This window comes from Tilletiaria anomala, assembly GCF_000711695.1.
Source record: "Tilletiaria anomala UBC 951 chromosome Unknown K437scaffold_155, whole genome shotgun sequence".
Classification (NCBI taxonomy): Eukaryota; Fungi; Basidiomycota; class Exobasidiomycetes; order Georgefischeriales; family Tilletiariaceae; genus Tilletiaria; species Tilletiaria anomala.
In genome coordinates this window covers 1-19,263 of record NW_013546867.1, presented here as the reverse complement: position 1 = coordinate 19,263, position 19,263 = coordinate 1, and the positions used below count along the sequence as shown (strand labels likewise).

The 19,263-nt window shown below is 51.5% G+C and overlaps 7 protein-coding genes across 7 annotated transcripts; 4 read left to right on the top strand and 3 right to left on the bottom strand.

The window, feature by feature from the left end:
- Positions 1-1,028: 1,028 nt before the first annotated feature.
- On the top strand, positions 1,029-1,797 carry K437DRAFT_276713 (uncharacterized protein; the record flags this gene model as incomplete). The annotated part of the gene is made up of 2 exons (XM_013384727.1): positions 1,029-1,147; positions 1,207-1,797. The coding sequence occupies 2 exons, from the start codon at positions 1,029-1,031 to the stop codon at positions 1,562-1,564; spliced, it is 477 nt and encodes a 158-aa protein (XP_013240181.1). The 3' UTR covers positions 1,565-1,797.
- Positions 1,798-2,293: 496 nt separating this feature from the next.
- On the top strand, positions 2,294-4,098 carry K437DRAFT_252180 (Ebp2-domain-containing protein). Its single transcript, XM_013384726.1, has 4 exons — positions 2,294-2,338; positions 2,408-3,289; positions 3,362-3,651; positions 3,726-4,098. Exons 2-4 carry the CDS (start codon positions 2,487-2,489, stop codon positions 4,058-4,060), a joined length of 1,428 nt encoding a protein of 475 aa, XP_013240180.1. The 5' UTR covers positions 2,294-2,338; positions 2,408-2,486; the 3' UTR covers positions 4,061-4,098.
- A 178-nt stretch (positions 4,099-4,276) lies between these two features.
- On the bottom strand, positions 4,277-7,825 carry K437DRAFT_279733 (uncharacterized protein; the record flags this gene model as incomplete). Its single annotated transcript, XM_013384725.1, has 6 exons — positions 4,277-4,327; positions 4,390-4,485; positions 4,563-5,642; positions 5,703-7,313; positions 7,392-7,492; positions 7,558-7,825. The coding sequence occupies 6 exons, from the start codon at positions 7,823-7,825 to the stop codon at positions 4,277-4,279; spliced, it is 3,207 nt and encodes a 1,068-aa protein (XP_013240179.1).
- Positions 7,826-8,929: 1,104 nt separating this feature from the next.
- On the top strand, positions 8,930-9,685 carry K437DRAFT_48246 (uncharacterized protein). Its single transcript, XM_013384724.1, has 2 exons — positions 8,930-9,123; positions 9,205-9,685. Exons 1-2 carry the CDS (start codon positions 9,022-9,024, stop codon positions 9,583-9,585), a joined length of 483 nt encoding a protein of 160 aa, XP_013240178.1. The 5' UTR covers positions 8,930-9,021; the 3' UTR covers positions 9,586-9,685.
- Positions 9,686-11,639, bottom strand: K437DRAFT_48247 (uncharacterized protein). Its single transcript, XM_013384723.1, has one exon. The coding sequence runs from the start codon at positions 11,390-11,392 to the stop codon at positions 9,785-9,787; it is 1,608 nt and encodes a 535-aa protein (XP_013240177.1). The 5' UTR covers positions 11,393-11,639; the 3' UTR covers positions 9,686-9,784.
- Positions 11,640-12,537: 898 nt separating this feature from the next.
- K437DRAFT_229516 (uncharacterized protein) lies at positions 12,538-14,723 on the top strand (the record flags this gene model as incomplete). Its single annotated transcript, XM_013384722.1, has 11 exons — positions 12,538-12,618; positions 12,697-12,867; positions 12,935-13,059; positions 13,127-13,144; positions 13,202-13,410; positions 13,470-13,819; positions 13,889-13,904; positions 13,970-14,210; positions 14,270-14,297; positions 14,368-14,523; positions 14,586-14,723. The coding sequence occupies 11 exons, from the start codon at positions 12,538-12,540 to the stop codon at positions 14,721-14,723; spliced, it is 1,533 nt and encodes a 510-aa protein (XP_013240176.1).
- A 1,719-nt stretch (positions 14,724-16,442) lies between these two features.
- K437DRAFT_265202 (uncharacterized protein) lies at positions 16,443-17,208 on the bottom strand (the record flags this gene model as incomplete). The annotated part of the gene is made up of 4 exons (XM_013384721.1): positions 16,443-16,628; positions 16,816-16,944; positions 16,970-17,072; positions 17,153-17,208. 4 exons carry the CDS (start codon positions 17,206-17,208, stop codon positions 16,443-16,445), a joined length of 474 nt encoding a protein of 157 aa, XP_013240175.1.
- Positions 17,209-19,263: the final 2,055 nt, after the last annotated feature.

Sequence of the window (19,263 nt, the reverse complement as noted above, 5' to 3'; positions counted from 1 at the left end):
CTGCGCATTTTACTCGGCATCACCGCACACGACGTGATGCCAGTTTTCCCATCCGTCCAGCTGGTCAGCAAGCTCCTGGAGGCGCTCTGCTCCGAAGACGAAGAAGAGGTTCCCTCACCCAGCATGGAACAAAATTCCCGCACGCCAACGATAGAACATGGGGGGTAAATCTCTGTAGAAGCCTTTCTGCCTACACTAATTATGGGGCAGACTGCAACACGAAAGGCATGCGAAATATATGAAGGCCAGAAGGAATTCCATTTATGCTCTTCTTCCCTGCTCGATAAACTCTACCTCACTAACTGTGACAGCATATCTGCGTCCATACTTCGACTTTCCGACCGTAGACGGGCCTATCAGATCAACATGAAGGTTTCTTTCGCTTGCTCCGTCTTTTCTTTCATTCTCCTCCTTGGCTCTGCTTTTGGTCTGGAGCGGTACGACCTTGCCGTCGAGGAGCATAGGATACAAGCGAATCAATTGCTGACGGGCGTCCTCACTGGGGATATCAATACCCTCGTGGTCAACTACACGATGCCCAACATGCGAGGGAATGTCACAAGGACGTATAGAAGAGCTAATCTTCCCTGAAGTCTTTGATGGTCTTTGATGGTTTTCCAAGCATACGCAACACAAGGAAACCTGCCACTCTACGCCTGCTCAACGGCACTATCGCTCTGCTTCTCTGGGCAAGCGCGGAGCCCTGTGATCCCAATATTCGGCCAACCGCCCCTCCACCATATACGGCACCGGTCAAGGCATCGATTGTGGTGCGCCCCACCCTCTCGATTGCAGTGGGCTGCTCGAAAGAGAAACGCAGCTGGTTGAGAGCGAGACAGCGGCTTCCAATGAGCCATTGACTCTCGCAGCCGGGGAGGACGTCGACATCAGCGAAGGTGGCTGTGTGATGACCATATTCAACCGCTCTGGTAGCGACGGTAAACTTTGTTAAGCGGCTCGATTGGGTCGCTTTCCTAGCTATCTCGATTGGCCAGTGTTTACACTCGATCACGGTCTACGGATGTATCATGATCAACGCAGCTGCTACGATCTACTTCACCCTCGTCAGCCGTGCAACAGCCGACGATCATGATGGAGACAATAGCTGCTACGATCGCTGCATCATTGACGTCAAGGAGAGCGACCAGTACCATCCGTCGAGGCCTTGGGCCCCGAATAACCAGCATCGTCAATACTGACATCTAGAGCTACTGACGGTCCAGGACGGAGAAGCATCAATTGCGGCATTCCAAAGAAGTCTCATTGTGGTCTCGTCATGGAAGATGTGCTGGGATCAATCGGCTCTTACTACCGTCAGCCGGAGTATGAGCAGGTCGACATTCCACCACTGCAGACAGCCGGAACGTGGCATTCGTCGGGGCGCAATTACGAGTGCGGGACACACATCACTAATGCAAACCCCAATGCAGCGCTCGGCGTCAACTATTTCGATTTGATGGTGGATGTTTCAGAAATTCTCGCCAGCGCGACGTACATCACTACTACCAGCATGAACGGGGGTCAGGGGTATAGCGGTCACACTCCCGAGGTCCGCGGCTGCTGAGCGTACGGGATCATTGGGACACCAACAAAGCTCAAACACAACTCCTTCATCGATGCGTGCACTCTCATGACCGCTTGATTTCGATGAATTGCCCATAGCATGCCAAGGGACGAAATAGATCGATGGCTGGATCTCCCACCATAAGGAAGCAAACCCCTCAAGCACTCGTTTCACCCATGTTCTGGCTTCAACGCCGACAGATAAATTACAACTCTATATGACATTCTGAACTTCAATGATTCAGTGTCCAATCGTGCTTGCTCCCTGTCCCTGAACACTGTGCGTGGCACTATCAGCTAAATATTATCATCCTACCGTCGCCCCTCCGTTGATCTACACTTTAGCAAGAGAAGCGATCGATGGCCATGTGGGTGGCTGAGGTCCTTGCTTGCGAAACCATATCCCGCAGCCGACATACATACGATCGACGTGCCGAGGTGAACGTGTCACGTTCTACGCGACTGCGTGTACTGGCATACGGCAGAGATGTGCAGGGTAGGATCAAAAGGGGGTTGTACCCAAATTTAGCCATTTGCATCTATCGACGCCAATACGGTGCCCCAAAACCCATTTCTTATTATTTTAAGGAGGTGAGGAGGGGTTTTCTTGCTCACTAAAAACAATTAATCAAAAAGTGGTTGTGTGTTCCGCCCGTACAGGCCTCTCCGCTTCGAAAAATTTATGACTTGTGATCAATCAAGCGTCATGAAATACGAGCTGAAGGTGCTCATCATCTAGGACGCATTTATCCAGCATAACACATCGTTGTGGCTAGTAAGTACTCAGTGCGACCAAGCCGTTTTATTAGCGCAATCCCTAAGAAAAGCAGGGCTTGGCTTTCAGCTTTTTTCACTTTGTAGCGCGGCTTATAGGCTTTGCCGAAGAGCGCGACCTTTTGTCCTCGGAAACGGCACCTTGCACTATGGGCTTAAACGGGACATCGAAGAAGGGCAAGGCGAAAGCCGTCACCCCAGCAGCACCAGTCTTGGCGACTCTACAACCTTCGAAGTCTAAAAAGATATCCTCTAGCAAGGCCGCCAACAGCACCGCTAGAGGGAATGCGCAGGATGATGAAAGCGACGACGATGACTACCAGACCACAAGTGATGAGGACAACGAGGACTCAGAAGACGGGGAAGATGATGAAGAAAAGGCACCCCGTGACGTCAGCAAAAAAGGGCTAAAGCGACTGTTGGCCGCTCTGGAGAGGGAAGGGCTGGACGAATTTGATGCTGCAATGCTGCAGGCTGCTGGCGGCCAGAAGAAAGATCATGTTGAGAAACATGATGAAGAAGATAAGGACGACGCAGAGATGGACGAAAGTGATCAAGAAGAGCTGCCCATATTGGCAGCCAAAGGAGATTCTCTCGCTGCCAGCATCCTTCGAAGCGGTTTGATACCTCAGCAAGATGACGACGAGGACGAGGTTCAGGACGAAGAATTCGATGATTGCGAAGACGAATGGGAGCAAGATGGGGAAGACGTACTTCTGGAAGATCTTGGTGATACCGACCAGCTACCGGAGGCTCTCCTTGCCACGAAGCGAAATCGTGTCCGCACCAACAATAAGGAGGCTCTGCAACGCGTGCTTGCAGAGTTCCGTCTCAGTGGAGAGGACAAGGACAAGCTGCCATGGGTGGAGACGATGGACATTACTTGGGATCAGGACGTACGCGAACAGGTTGGAGAAAATGTGGAGGACGACCTCAAGCGCGAAGTGGTATTGTGAGTCCCAGCTCCTGTTAGGCAGACGTCTCCATTCGAGGGCTCACACGATTCTACTCTACTTGTCCGCAGCTACAAACAATCACTGTATGCCGCTGTCGAGGCCCGCAAACGAGCGACAGCAGCAGGCATGCCTTTTACCCGCCCGGCCGACTTTTTCGCCGAGATGGTTAAGACGGACGAGCACATGGAGAGAGTCAGGCAGAAGCTTCTCGACGAGCGTGCCGGGATCAAGGCTAGTGAAGAGGCTAAGAAGCAACGCGAGCTCAAGAAATTCGGCAAGAAGGTGCAGGTCGAAAAGTTACTTGAGCGTCAAAAGCGAAAGAAGGAGCTGGCTGATAAGGTCAAAGGCCTCAGACAACGTGAGCGATTGAGTGGCAACTAACGCCCACGCATATCCTGACACTTTCCATTTCGATCACTCCGTTCACTACAGGGCATGGCGGGGGAGGAGATGATAATGACGGCTTCGATATTCAATTGGAGGATACGCTTGGCGAGTCTACTTCGGCCAAATCGCCTAAGGACCGTCGAAAACTTGGAAAAGGCAAAGACGGGAGAGCGAAGATGCCGCGAACTGCGCGTGATGCAAAGTATGGATTCGGAGGCAAGAAGAGGTACTCCAAGGAGAATACGGCGGCAAGCACGAACGACTTTGACGGTGGCCCCGCAAAGAAGCGGCGCATCTCTGGAACAGCTGGATTCCGCAAACCTGCAGCCAAAAAGTCTAGACCGGGCAAGTCTAAGCGCGCCGGAGGCGCAAGGCGCTGATCCTGTAGCATAGATTCACATTCATTCATCACTAGGATCTGATTTTGATGGTATTGTATAGGCATGCTCTCGTAAGGCAGTGTCCGCAATGCTACATATGATGAGAAGCCTCTTGTATTTGACTTTTTGTAGCCCTTGCATAGGGCTGCTTGCAACGGGTTCGTTATTGCGGCGATCAAGAGTAAAGGAAGAAATGGAACGATGCACAAGTCCGCATCAAGCATCATACACAACACGGGCTCCAGCGAACACGTAAGGATATTTTGCCTGTTCTCAATGATGTGTCAGATCGCGGCACTTTGATATCTTGAGTCGGTGTTGAAGCTCACCTGATACCAATTGACAAAGCTCCTGCGGCCAGCAATGCTTGGCACGGTGGCCCAGCTTCCACCAAGCAAGATCCAGTGAGTTCCATCAAAAAAGTCCTGTGGAGAGCATGGCACCAAATGTGATCGGCGATGCAAGGCAAGATGTGAATGATTTTACGAAGTGATGCACTCACACTCGAGTAGCCTGGATAGAGCTTGGATGGCTTGTAACCCTCAAAAGACTCGAGGGGAGTGCTTGTCCATTCAAGGACGCCGCCATTGTGGCCCGAAAGGATGGTGCCATCCTTGTCTTTCTTGGCCAGCTGCGCTGGAACAGGATGCCAATTGCGGAAACCGATATTAGTGCCTGGGCGATCGGTGCAGTTCGGCCCATGCGTAGCGTCGAGGAAGCGGCGCAGCTCGGCATGAGTTGGTAATCGACCTCCTTTCCAGTTGGCGTACGCCTCGAGCTCCACGCCCGATGCCTGGACAGGCCAAAGGCGAGCTGCTTTCATGCTCACGGGGCCATACACCGTGCGGACATAGTGCTTGTCGCCGATTAGAGCCCACGAAGCCGGCGCGTCTTTGCGCCCCGTGGCGGCCATAAACTTGGCATACTGTTCATTATTGATAGGCGCAACTGTCACAGAAAATGCTGGCACGTGAACTTTGCGAGGAGGCGACTCAATGTCCCAGCCGAATTCAGGGTTGCCCATCTGCTTGTTGAGACTATTGACATCCGAACTTGGACTGAGAACCTTGTATTCTTCGTCGTGGGCCTCGTCGTCAAGGTGACCAAGTGTTACCGTGGCTAACTTGAACTTGAATGTGGCATTGCGAGCATCTTCGCCACCTTGCACTGCATCCGCTGCTTCCCAATCCCTCGCAAGCGTGGCCCAATCGGGGGTATTGAAGCCCGCTGGCGGCAGCGTCCATGAAGTTTGGTTAAGCATGTAGAGAAGCGTCTCCATATGCATGGCAATGTGCTCATAGACCATCCATATCATGCGCGCGAAGCGGCGGTTCATCGTGCGCAGTCCATTGGCGACATCCTGGTATAGACATTCGAGTCGAGCAAGGACGCTTTGCTTGTACGCCACAATTTCTTCCACTCGCGGCCAGTCCTCCGGGCGTTCGGGCACCTTGCTGTGGGAGTGAGTGCATTCGCCTGTTTCCATCGAGGGGTCGATTCCGCGTTCAAAGATCTCCGAGAAGTGATCATTGAGATGAGGCTCGTCGAAAAAGCGGGCGATATTGATGTCAATGAAGCCAGGCTGTGCAAGGAACAGAAACAAGGTCAGGACCCGGTTTACGCGCGAGCACTTGAAACGCACCACATGACCCAGGTAGAAAAGACACATGTGACGAAGGTCGATGGGACGCTGGAGAAGCAACTCTTTTGGTATCATGGTGAGGGTGACAGTGTCCCAGGCTTTCCACATCGTGTTCCAGGACTCAAGACTAGGGACACCCCAGTCCATAAAAACCTTGGGACCAGCGACGCCGTTGGATCCCGTCTTTCCGTCCGAGTCGTACTCGTGACTTCCCCGGTAATCAATGGCCTCCGACTCGGTCAAGCCGGCGTTAACATCATGACGCATGCCGGTGAACAGGGTGCTGGAAGGGAAGTGGAAGCCAGGGTTCTCCACAAGCCAAAGGTCGTAGCGATCTGTGGCATCTGTCCACTTTTGCATGACACGCAAGCCAGCTGCATCAAAGATATCTAGTGCCTCACTCTCACTGTACTTGTGACTGCGTTCGACGTGTATGAGTTCGCCTTCCTCGAGTTCGACTGTCTGCGCTGAACCGACTGATCCATCAAGAGCGGGCAAAGTGATTGTCTGCGCAGCCTTCGACCGATAATAGCTTTCATGGCGGCCTTCAATGTCGTTGTACCTATCGTGATACTCGAACATGGAGGAGTTGAATGCATTGGTGCCCAGAATACGGTTCGCATGTTCGAGACCATTCATGATGAAGCGCGTCGTCCAGCCATGGCTATCGTTGTAAGCTTTTGCTACTTCGACAGGGTCATTGCGCCTGTCTATGGCGATGAGCATTGTATCTCTGGGACGCATGGCGGACCGACGAGCCTGCGCAAGAAATTCGGCCGCGCCTCTGCGGTCAAAGTTGCCGATCGAACTACCTAGCCAGAGTAAGGCACGTCGGCCTTCGGTGGAGCCATCTTTGGGAGCAAGTCCACCCTTGCCAATAAAGTCGAGGCCTTGGTCGTAAGTGGCCCATAAGCCATGGAGTCCGACTGCGCCGTCACAGACTGTAGGTTCGAATGCCTCCGATTCTTTGCCTTCTTGTGCCTTGAGATCGCCCAAGGTGCGCTCGAGCTCCGATTTGTCCAAGTCCAAGGCATGATACACGACCCCGGGCCGAATGTTGTTATGGTTTGTGTTACGTGTTGGAAGGTCTGCGAGTGCGCGAATGACGTGCACGCTCTTGCGAAGGGACCCGGCTCCCAGCTCTACCATGTTCATGACAGGCGAACTGGGAGCCTGGCTGGGGCAATGGTTGCCATTGGCAAATGACTCGTTCGTCGAGGTGACGCCACCGAGGTCGTCAAAACCTTCCTCTCCATTGACTCCCCCATTAAAGCGACCCACCCTATCATCACCCCATTTTTCTTTATCTGCGGCGATGCCTGGGTTAGGTTCAAGCGGGATGCGCTGCTTACGTTCCTGCTTTCGTTCCTGCTTTCGTTCCTGCTTTCGTTCCTCCTCGGCGCCGCCATTGCTGCAGCCGTTACTCAACGGGGTGCCAACTGGACCAAACCCTTTTTCGAAAGCGACGACGGTTCTGCCAGACTCGTGTGCAACTGCATCCTTCATGAACCCCTTGAAGCGATGAGTGTCTTTGGTCTCGAAGCCGAAACAGCGTCTGGCAATTTCGGGACCGTGTTGTTTCAAAATGCTGAGCTCTGCATTGAAGAGGTACTGCATTGAAGTATTGCAAAAGCTATAGCTTTTAGTGGATAGTATTCGCAGGTGAGCTCCGTCAGCAGCTCCACTCACGTATTCATCTACCTTGGTAAGCTCATCGTAGATCTTGAGTCCAGTCTCGTCGTAGAGAATGGTGACAGGCAGGGTCTTGGAGTACTTGAAGGCGATGTCCTCTGTAAAATTAAAACAAAGCTCGCATTAGAATCCTAGATCAGAATTGGTCTCGTCATGCACATACCAGGCGAGTTGACATCGCCGGGAACGATGCAATTTTTGTTGCCGCTGAGTCCTTGTATGATCTGCTTCTTTAGGGCGAGTCCTGCGTTCTCCGAGTCGAGAGAGCCAGAGTAGAGGTCGGTGATAGGGAGCTTGGCTGTAAGCGAGAAAGCCTTCGTGAGGGTACTTGCAGCCGGAGAGGAAGTCTTTCCATTTATCTTGAGGTGCTGCGTATCGAATTGTTGCGAGACCGCTTTACCCGCGCTGAGCAACGACGCTGTTTGGGCCATGGCGACGTTTGTGAGATGTTTCAATGCTGCCTCCCGGATGGCCTCGGCTCAGGAGAGGGGGCATGCGATATGTGATAGATGGGCAACGGGAAGAGCCTCGGGGTGTCTGTGGCTTCAGCACCCCAGGGACAGGTGCGGATGTATGCCTTTCTTGTATAGGCCCTAGTCGTCGCCAGGAAGAAGGATGAGGCGCAACGACACCGGATTTTATACGGATCGTCTGGGGAAGCTTCTCCGGTGTGAGGAAGATAAAACAAGGTATATACTATATCAAAACAACTTCGATGGTATGGATATGGGGGGGGAGGGGGGGACATGCATGTGGCAAGAGAGAGATTAAACAAGCACTTGCAGTCAGTTGTGCCACTTCGATGATATTTGCAAACATTTGCACAGTCAAGGCAAAGTTGTCACGAGGTGAGTTGGACCCTGGCCGCCTGAGCCCACCTCTCAGGCGATACCGCAGGTGCACAACAAACATCGCCCCCAAACGTGTCAAGAGTCAATCACCCAGTGGTACCCCTAGACATACCCACACTGCAGATTCGACGAATCCATACGATATCCACATCTGTTGCAGTACTTGCTGCCAACCTTCGGGAAAAACGGGTCAACGAGAAAGCCGCTTTGCAGCTGACTGCAGCACGTGATGCAAGTGCACTTTGAACGCTCAGGTCAACAACCCACACACGCATGCGAGACCAGTGCGGCAGTTCTAGTTCCCTCGCTTTACTTTCCGGTGATTTTACTCATGTGGTCTAGCTGTTTGGGAGCGTTTTCCCATCAGCAAGGTGCAGTGCTGGATGATCAAATGCAAGGCAGTATCCCAGTGTCCTCGGTTGCGGGGAATCTGAGGGAGGGGCGCAATTACATTTTACCCCACGTCGAAAAGTTGAGATTTGAGAGAGCTTCGTTTGCGGCGTGCATCATCACAGCTTCTGTAACCTGTTGCTTGCACGACATATTATTGCAATCAACATTACCATCACCAGAAGTTCCCCTCCAACATGAGCTTCTCTCTTCACCAACATTACCGTCATCTTTCGCATTTTCTGCTGCGAGCAGCATCATCTTGATACCCCCATCTCTTTCTGCGCTCTTTTATTTTTATCTCGCAGCTGTCGTGTACGTTGCCCTATTCCCCTCCTCTCGGGTTTGCGTCGTCCGGCCTCTTGTGCCCTCGCACCAACATCACGATGCAAGCACATCTCGCACTCCTCATCGCCTTCCTCTCCTTCTTCAGGCAGGCATGTGCTCAAACGACTCTAAGCAACGGGCCCACATATGCATCCGGCGCGGTACGTATCTTGGTAGCGTGCACGGTGCCCACTTCAACGAAACCTGACCATATTGCTCTTCCTGTCACATGGCCCTCCCAGTACCCCTTTCCACAACCCTCGCAGCCAGGCCAAGTCACTCCAGGAGGCGATGGAACCTCTTTCAACAATGTGATCAGCATTTCAGGTGAGCTCGAGGACCGAAAATCGACAGGTCGCATGCACCAAGCTAGCATATATGAATTTACCTTTATTTCCTTCCATCAGGAACATCGAGCTATATGTTTCAGTCCCTCTCTCAGACATCTACCTTTACCCCAGCCTCACCAATTTTCGGAAGCTACAACCCAGTGGCAACCTACAATCCAAATGCGACAGCGACGACGATTCCTACGAACCCGCCAGTCTCCTCAGGCTCCTCATCTGGTTCTTCATCCAGTGGTGGTTCCAGCTCCAGCAAAAATGCTGCCTCCTCGTTCTTGAATGCACGCGATATGGTCCTCGTTGGCGCTTTCTCGATTGCAACTTTGATCGGCGCATCATTGATCCTTGCGTAGGTTTTCGGCTGGCCGAGCTTCCCTTGGCCTCGCGTCGGGTTCGTGTCATCCTCATACACACGGGACGCAACAGTTGGAACAGGACTTAGGCTACAAAGACACGTCCATGCTACAAGGGGAGTTGCTCAATCAAATGATTCGGCAATGACTCCTATCCAACTTTGTGCTACTCCAGCAATGGCTACACCTCTCTCCACAAGCCAACAAGCCGCGTCGGGGATGGGGACACTTCCGTCAAAGCCGTGGAGGACAAATGCCGAAGAAAGAGCTCCACGCAGGGTACGTAGTGGAGCGCACAACAAGCTTGTCGACCATCCTTGACTCAGTGAAGAGCCCTGACGTTGAGCGACATCATATGGGGGATGCAGGAGATTGCCGTTGTAAACCACCTGTAGAGACACAGCTGCTGCGAGACGTGAAGGCACGATTCGCCTAGCCTTGTCCAAGACCCCGCCAGGCGAACGCTGTGGCAGCCCCATGCTGCTGCGCGCCAGCGCCGTTACTTCAGAGGAGCGCCGACTGTATGGCCTCATCATTGCAGCCCTCTTTTTCCGTAGTGACTCTGTAGATTCACCTTCTGCACTCTTCATAGTATAGTTGCTACTTTCCAGCTGCTCCATGACCCTCTTTCTGTGTGGGTGCTGTGGCTGAGCCACTGCATTTGTATGGTGGGGATCCATGCGTCTTTGACGAAGCCCAAGTTGTGGTAGAGCTGTGTGCAGAACCTCGGGCTGCTGCCGAGTCTCTTTTGGAGTTTCAGGTGTACTGGTGCGTCCGGCAAACTTGATGCTTGGCTTCGATGTGTCTTGCCCTGCAATTCCAGCACTTCTGAGCAATTCCTGCTCAAGTAATGCGTCATCTCTGCGAGCTGCAGCGGCTACTTGGTGGGGCGGTTGAAGTCCAAGTGCCCCACTTTGGCCATGTCGCTCGCGGTTTGCTCCACGAGGATTCTCGTCCTGATTCTGGACCTTCTTCATCGATTTATCTTTTGGGGTGCCTCGCGACTGCCCTTTATACTCCACGCTGCGCTTCATCAGAGACAGAAGGGCCAAGTGTGCATCATCAGGCATGGCTGGCGCTGCCTTCTGCAACTTTGCATCGGCATGAGCTGATGTATTGGCGATTGTGACCTGCACTCTGGCGCGTCCAGGTTCCAGGCTCACGATGTTACGAACAGGCACTTCGGCAAGCTTTCCGGCTGGCGATCCCGTTTCTGAAGTGCCATTGGGCTGGGGCGTTTCTGCCAATGCCGAAGCAGGCCGTGTGCATCTTGGAATCGCGGTCGACCATTCTTTCGATAAAGGCTCGATGGGTGTTGACTGGACGGTAGGAGTGGAATGCGATGAGGCAGATGCCAGGATCAAGGATGGTGGACGGTTGCTGCCCCTTGTATGACGTTGTGTTCGGAGACTGTGATCCCCAGGCAAGCTATCGCTAGACGCTATAGAAGAAATGTCTGAGCGTGCATCGGACTGCTTGCGTTCGCGGAACTTTGAGAGGGTAGACTGTGCTAGTCCTTCTCGGGCCGCAGGAGATGTAACATGCGCCTCCAGGGTTTCGTTGATGTGAGGGCTAGACAAACACGTCTGAGCAGCTGTTGCCCTCGCTGGCGATAGCGGAGGAAAATGCAACGGCGCAGCTCCTTGCTTCTTTAATGGCTTTTCGCCTTGCCCTGTAGACCTTGGACCCAATCCCGAGCTCGAAGCCGAGTTTGAAGGCAGTAAGCGTGACATTTTGAAATCAAAGCCTCATATGGCCATGACGTTCAATCGATAAGCATTTTCAGAGGCCTTCTGGAAGTAAAGCCTAAGCGATGACCACAGTTCCCCAAAGGGGGTCGACAGCGCTTAGCACCTTTTTTCTTGTCGTGCAAGAGAACGACTAGGAAGTATGCAGTTCGACCCGAGAGAGTAAGCAGACAGCGGGCCACGACGGGGTGCTGCATCAAGTCACTAATTTCGATAATAGTGAGGTAAGGATAGGATGGCTGCACACACTAATAACTATCATATAATGTAAATCTCATAGGATCATTCCTTTTTCCATCTCTGTCAGGTTATCAACATAATCTAATCAATTACAGTGATCATCGGAGGAAAATGATTTGCGAGTCTTCTTGAGTACGCGGATTCTGATTTCTTGTTGTTCAAAAGTGTCGTGAAAGTTTGGCGTCGTAAAGGAACACAGGTAAGGCACATATGCAGATAGATGTACGTGTTGCGTGGTGCAAATCATCACGGTCACCACAACATATAGAGAACGCCAATTACGTGGCTGTAATGGCGATTTGCATTTTGTTCACTACTTCATTTCACTGCTGCAACCGTTCCATCGCAGGGTCAAAGAAGTCCAGTCTTTACTTGCTGCTCAGGGTGCAAGCTCGGCGCGACGTTTCTGGCATTCGGGTTCAGAGGCGCCAACTCATCCATCTGCAGTAGGGCTGTAAGCTTGCTTGTGACCCGTGACACGTGTGTTGGACCTGCTGCGATAAATTCAGTATGCAGACGAGCCGCCGTTTCGCGTTTAACACCATTGGCAGCCACCTTGGCCGCGGTCCAATGCTGAGGTCTACCCGCATATCCATTGGAGCGCGATCGCAAATTAAAGCTCGCCGAGGCGATGCTCTTCGCAACGCAAACCTTGCGAACAGGAGCTTTTCATCAAGCGCCTGTTTTCGCCAAGAAAAAGCCCATTCGCAGCATGAGGGTGAAGAGTCTCAGTCATCACAATCCAGCAAAGGAAGCCTGTCGTCCTTCTTCAAGTGTGTTATTACTTTGGGAGGTACTGTGGCTGTTCCCAATCACCTTGATGGTTCTGACGAGGTTCCGTCTCCCTTTGCGATTCACATCATATCAGTTCGACGGGATTTGAGACTGCCATGGGTGCTTCTATAGGAGTTCTACTATTGGGAGCCGCTGCGATGCTCTACCAGTCATGGTACAAATCCCATGTCCTCAAGGTATGCCTTTCGGCTTACGCGTGCCCAATGGTTAATGAAGGAAGGCTAAAACATCCTCACATCTGTGTGCACTTACAGAAAATGGACTCTGCTTTTCAGAAAGGCTATGACCCCATCTTAAATCTCACAAACAGCGGTAGCGACCCATCTGGCATCCAAATAGAGCCACCTAGACCCGAGCAGCAGGTGGTCGAATCCATTGTGCGAGGAAAGGAGGCAGGGCGCTACTTCTTGGTCCTCGGGAGCAAGGTGAGCACCAACAGGAAGGACTCGAGTGCGCAATAAAATCGTCGCTCAAAGGCTCTTCTCCGGTCAGGGTTCCGGAAAGTCTTCGATGTTTATCGAGGAAATGCAACGCATCCAAGCAGATGGGTGCGCGTTCTTTGATGCGCACAGCGACACCTCCATCACAGTGGATCGCTTCTCTGAAGCCATAAATTAGTGAGCGTCGTAGTTGGTCATTGCATGGTGCGTAGCTCACGTGTCTCATCTTACCACTACGCCGCAGCTCAATGAATCGCGACTAGTGAGTTTGTCCGGCTGCCAGTAGAGCCGCGATCCTGATGGACTTCCCTATGCAAAGCTTGGGCAATCTGCTAGGCCTGAGCGATCTATCTGGGATGTCCGTATTTCAATCACTTGAGCGGGCGCTGCACAAGTTGGAGCAAGCACTGATCCGCAGGCGGCAACGCGAGGGGAAGCCAGCCATTATCATTATGAACAATTGCCAGCTGCTGCCGAGAGAAGAAGAAGGATTCAAGCTACTGCATCTATTTCAGCAAAGAGCCGAGCGTGGGTCCAAGTATACCATTTGAGCTCGCTCAGGATTGCCATTGACTTTACCTCTTTAGGGTGGGCCGCCAATGGCACTGCAACTTTTGTCTTTATCTCGGACGACTATTTCGTCTTCGATGCGCTGCGCAAAGCATCGGTCCGTATGGATACGCTCACATTCAGAGATCTGACCCGCGCGCAATCTCTGGATGTATTGCGCAAGCTACGCCAACAGTACTGGGGCGACGGGCGCGATATCCCGACTTCGACACTAGATTCAGTATACCGTGTTGCCGGCGGGAGGATAGCGCTGCTCAACAACCTTGCACGCCGGAAGGACATTACGGCAGCAGCCGAGCAGCTTGTCGAGGATGACACGCAGTGGCTATTGTCAAAGACTGGAATAATTGAGGATCATGACGATGACGTGGGTGGTCGCAAAGCATTGATTTCGTGTTTTCGGCTCGTTAAGCTCTAAATCATTGTCTCCTTACAGGTAATGGATGAACAAAGTATGTGAGGCCTTTTGAGAACTGCTTCATCCTCCCGCAATGCTGACTCAGCTAGCAACGTGCAGAATGGTCCACTTGCTCCTGGCTGCTTTTCACAGAGTTAGCCAAAAGGCAGGCTGCGCTCGAAGATGCTCTTGCTTCAAGAAGCCGGGGTTCAGAGACGACTCCGCCGAGAGTCGATGATATGGTAAACATCCGTGATGTTACTGATCCCTCGCGAGATCTGGAATGCGATATCAATGGGGAGGACTGTCCCAATCCGCACATCACGTGGGGCGAAGTGCGCCAAGTCATGACGCGTCCAGAGTGAGTTCCCTAGGTTTTGCGACCCTTTAATGATTTCTGACATTTGCATGGTCCTCTAGTTTTGTATTGGACCTCGATCATCTTAACGTAAGCATTCCGCAGACTTCAGGCAGGACCATAAGGCACTGGCTCACAAGCTTATCGCCATACTTCCTAGATCATTCACATCGACCGGCACCATCGTATCCGGGCAGACAGCATGCCTCTCTTGCGAGCATTCCGCAATGTTATTGACCAAGATGGCTTCGCCGAGAAGCTTGAAAGTGTTATGGATCGCGTGTCGGCGATTGAAAGCTTAGGCCGTACAAGAGAAGTGAGTCTGACAACGACGATGGCCAAGTGATGCCCTGTGGTCTGACCAGAACTGCGTTTCAGCTTGTTTGGAAGGAGCAAGGACCCGAAGGCCGGTTTCTGATACGCAGGAACGGCAGAGGCCAAGAGGTTGAGAGCTGGACTCTCCTCGGCGGCGACGAACGGCTTGGGCGGGAGGCGAAAGAGACCGAGGATGCGTAGAAATGAACAAAAAGTCATTTGTGTTCTTCTCTTATTGTCGGCAAACGCTCAGTTCACGTTGTTCAAGCGAAAAAAGTCATATGGAAAGAGCTACAATACCGAATGAACACCTTGCGTTTGTGCGCGTTGGAGACGTGAACGGTATCACAGCCATCTCTGCCAGAATCTGGCCTTGCGTATCGAGATCCTTGGTCAGACAGTCGGCAATGATGGTGATGCGCGTGATTGTCGACGGAGTGAGTCCGCCCCAAAGTACTACATGAAGAAGTGGTCCCGTAAGTTCAGACACTTGACTTTTGTCCCCAACATGCTGATCTCCGTCACTACTGCAAACACTGAAGAGCCCGTTTTGATGATGACAAGCACGCCACTTCGTGCAGAATCCTGAATTCGATGAGGGTACTATACTACAGAGCTAGAGAAGTTTATCGATACCATGTTTCAATACCACTTACTCAGTTGCGCCCGTCACGTCTGTGGCTTCGCGTTACTATTTACTGCGCGAGAATACTCGATTTCCGTAGGCCAGCATGAAGATGCCCGAAACAATGTCATACTCCTGATCAACGTCGTGATCGACGGCGACGGCTCGAATGGATTGGGCGACCAGCAAGTGTTCCATCTAACAACATATAATTACTTAGGCTTCGAAGCACTATGGCACCAAAGTCGCAGCTGCATGATGCTTAGTGCCCAGTGTTTCAGCAAAGTGTCAGCTAGGAATCATGGCACCGGCATCGCGACCGCGATCGGGAAAGTGGCCGATATGCAAAAAGCTTGGTCTCATATTAGACTGCTGGCTGTCCACTCCCTTCTTGGGGACTGCACGTTCAACTAATGAATGCCGTTCTTCACCTTGGTGATTTCTAGCGCCATCTCCTTTTTCTTTGGAGACCAACCTAACATTGGGATATAGATTTTTACAGCCTCTACAGCTGCAGCCCAGCATTCCCTCCTGAGCCCATGGCAGAAAGTGGGGCGACAGGCCATCAGTCTGTTATTAAATATTTGACTCTCGTCACAATAAAGCGTGAATGAAATCAATACTGTGTTGAAGCTTGGGCAAGGTCAACTCGTTGCCGCTCGTATGCCAGACTCGGATGGGTAGCTATAGGAACGGCGCTTACCAGGCTCGTGGAAGAGGAAGGAAGTTTCTTCTACTCATTACAGTTGTTGCCTATTCATGTTCAAGAATCGAAAGGCAAATTACAAAGAGAAGTGAGATGCTGGCTTCTGGAATGTAAAAGAAACGAGAAACTGTGGGAGGTGACAAGGCGAACCGATAGATATGGCTTGATGCGGTGGAAGGCGATGTTGGCACCAAAGGCAAAGTGATTGCTCACTCGTTGGTGATGATCGCACGAGTGCTCTTGGTTAAAACGAGACACTGAGCAGGGAGCTAAAGAATAGGCTAAGGTTCTGGCGCTGTATCTAAAATATCACAAGCTTGGGTAGTATTCAATTAACTGTGAACGCCTAAAAGCATGAATAAGAAACGCAGTACGAGTGGATGGAGTATATGGCAGGATTAATGGGGAAAATATGAAAGTCGCATCCAACAACGAAGCAAAATTACCCTCTAATGCATGCACAAGACTATCGGGACATCACGCGGCCACTTAGTTTCTTCAAATGCACAAGTGGCCCATAGAAACTAGGCAAGGCGTCCAGCACCATTTGTGCGTCATTTGATCAGCCCTCCTCAGATGACAGGGTAGCTTATTGGCCGATGAGGCCAATAAAGTATGGCAGCTGACGAGCCTGTGCCAGTGGCAAGCCCTTGGTGAGGAGGTCAACCGAGATGCCCAGTCCTTTGACTCTTTGGGTGAAAATGCTCCCTTTTGAGGCAGGAGCAGCGGCCGATCCGCGAGCCAAAGGAGTGAAGGATTGCAAAAGTAGCACAGCCTATAAAGCACTTTCGATGTTCATGGAAGGCTCAAGAGCAATGCACAAGCGACTGCAGCTGCACATGAAGCCAGCACTTTGTAGATATGTAAAGTGCTGCACGGAGTATCCGGAGTTTGTGCAGAGAACGATGGGAAGTCAGAACATCGTATTGTGGTCAAAATAAGGCATTCATTCAATAGCATACCCAGTGATTGTACGCATAGGCTACTGCTGTAGTTATCTCATCCAAAAGTGCCTGCTCTAGCTTCGATACGCCGCTCCATTTTCGGACCATATTGAAGAGTGTCCGATTGAGGCGTTCAGCACCCCTCTTCTGTTAGTGTGTAGATGCGGCTAACCTTTTGTGCCGGACGCCTTGTCGTTGGAGGAGTTGCTATGCCCCCATGATGTAGACGCTCTCTGTTCGAGTAGAAGATCTTAATCTCTTTGCTCGCCTCCTCTCTACTTGGCAGATCCAGTTATCAATGACGTCAGCAGCGTTCTTGCAACCTGCTAATTTGTAAAGTCAGGTCTTGCCCGACCTTCCATCTGTAAATGTCAGGAAGTAGAGCACGCCATTTACGCTCTCTATGGGCATAGGCCCAAGGATGTCCGCATGCACCCACTCAAGCACATGCTGTGTTCTGTTTTCATTCCTTGTGCTGGCATATGGAGATGGGGGAGCTTTTTGAAAGCGCACGCGTCATATATGATGCCCAGCCTCGGCGTCAGGTGTTCACTTCGCCTTAAAGGTTGTGTTGCGCGAGTTATGCTTGCATGTCCGTGGCGTAGGTTACATAGCTCGCTGTCTTCACCTGCGTGGCTATATAGTTCAACATGCTCTCTGTATTGCGTTCGTGGTTCCCTGCACGATAGGGAAAACTGAGATGCCGTCGTGGAGAACTCCCCCTTTTGGTTATACCGTTTCCACTTCCCAAAGGAGCGTCCGTCCTCCACGAGTTTGACTTCGCTGAGGACAATGAGATCTCACTGCATGTCTGGAACCTCAAGTGCCAGTCTTGCGATAGATGTCCACAGAGGTGCCATTGTTGCTCAGTGCTTACTGACTGCGTCGGCCGCGTAGCCTCCTCTCATACACACCTTGACCATCAGTGTCTGGGCCTTTGAAAGGCTGCGCATCAAAGTTGCCACCGCACCACTTATTGATGCTGACTATTGCCCAGATTGAGGTAGTACTTGCTGAAATCTTCCTCCTCGCTTCAAGTCACTCGAGTATTCGATTTGGCCTTGGGGTGATGGGCTCCAATCCTTATTGGAGCGAGATGTCCTATCTCTTCCAAGATAAGATGCTTTGATTCGCTCTGTTCTCTAGGCTACACGAACGGTGGACGCCATGTGCGGCTCTTTATATATCTATCTACAAGATGCCTGCTTTCATATACAGCCATTATAACCTGTTCCTTGCTCTCGAACCTTTCATGACGTTCGTTGGTAGTCTTTGAGCTGTGCTGCTTCGATATGATTTGTTTCGTTAGCTCGCGGGTCTGTATTTCCGCTGCTCTGGCACCAAAGGTCGTCCTATATATGCCCTCACGTTCGCAGTCGCAAATTGGGCTAAGGATGGTGTAGCCTATCGGAAATGTCACGAAAGAGTTTGCGGAAGTATGTGTCAACCCTGAGCCAATCGGCACTAGTATCGGACTTCCGTTTTAGGTCCAAAAACCTTGATCATTTGTTTAGTATGCTTTGGGTGTCATATATATGGAGCAGTTCGCATAGGCAATATAGTTGCAAGAAGTGGGGTGGAAAATATAGACAGCGGGATTGATAAATATTGAAAACCCACGCTGCCCAAGTATATAGGGATTTGTTCCCTGGCATACCCATAGAGTCCTGCACTCCTAAACAGCAAGAGAACATCAAATGCAGAGCCCCTCTGCATATACTTGGGCACGGTTCTTTAGCTCCACTGTGACGCTGACGATGCCAATGTAGGGGCTGTATCACTTATGCTGTCGCACCCATGGGCACCGAACTGCGCGAAAGGGTTATGGAATACCTGACACTAAGATGGAGCGGTCTAAGTTGTCACGTTCCTTGCGTTCCTCAATGCCCCGTTTTCGCATAGCGTGATGCCCTAGAGTGCCTGGAGCCAGCAGCCAGTAATTTGTGTTAGCCTAAGTCTGTGGACCCTTTCTGCCTTGCAGCTGTTAACACTCTGCTGCAGAAGACTGCTTGTCCGCAGCCGTTTCGCAGAAGCAACGCGTCTAGCCTCGTTGGACGGACTGAGACAACAAAGCCAAATGGTAGCGACTCAGCACAATTACTTGGCCCAATGACTTTCCAGAGTCCTCATTCGATAGCCAAGCCTCGAAAACTTGTAGCAGCTTTATACAATCATATAAACTGCTTGCGCGTCTCACCCATCTATACTATATACAGCTTGACTTCTGCACATCCCATTTTAGCCCTAGCCCGCAGATATCACTATCACTAATTTATTATTTCTAGGCTGTCTGGCGAGGGTAAAGCCAGGTTATCGTGGAGCTACTTCTGGCGGAAGGTTGAGTACATAAACTATACATCGAAAGCGAAGCAACTGCCGAGCATCAGTTTGAGTGTGTTAGCCAAAGGACTACAAGCCCATGGACTATCTGACTCTATCGCAGATATTCTTATCTTCGGGCGGCCC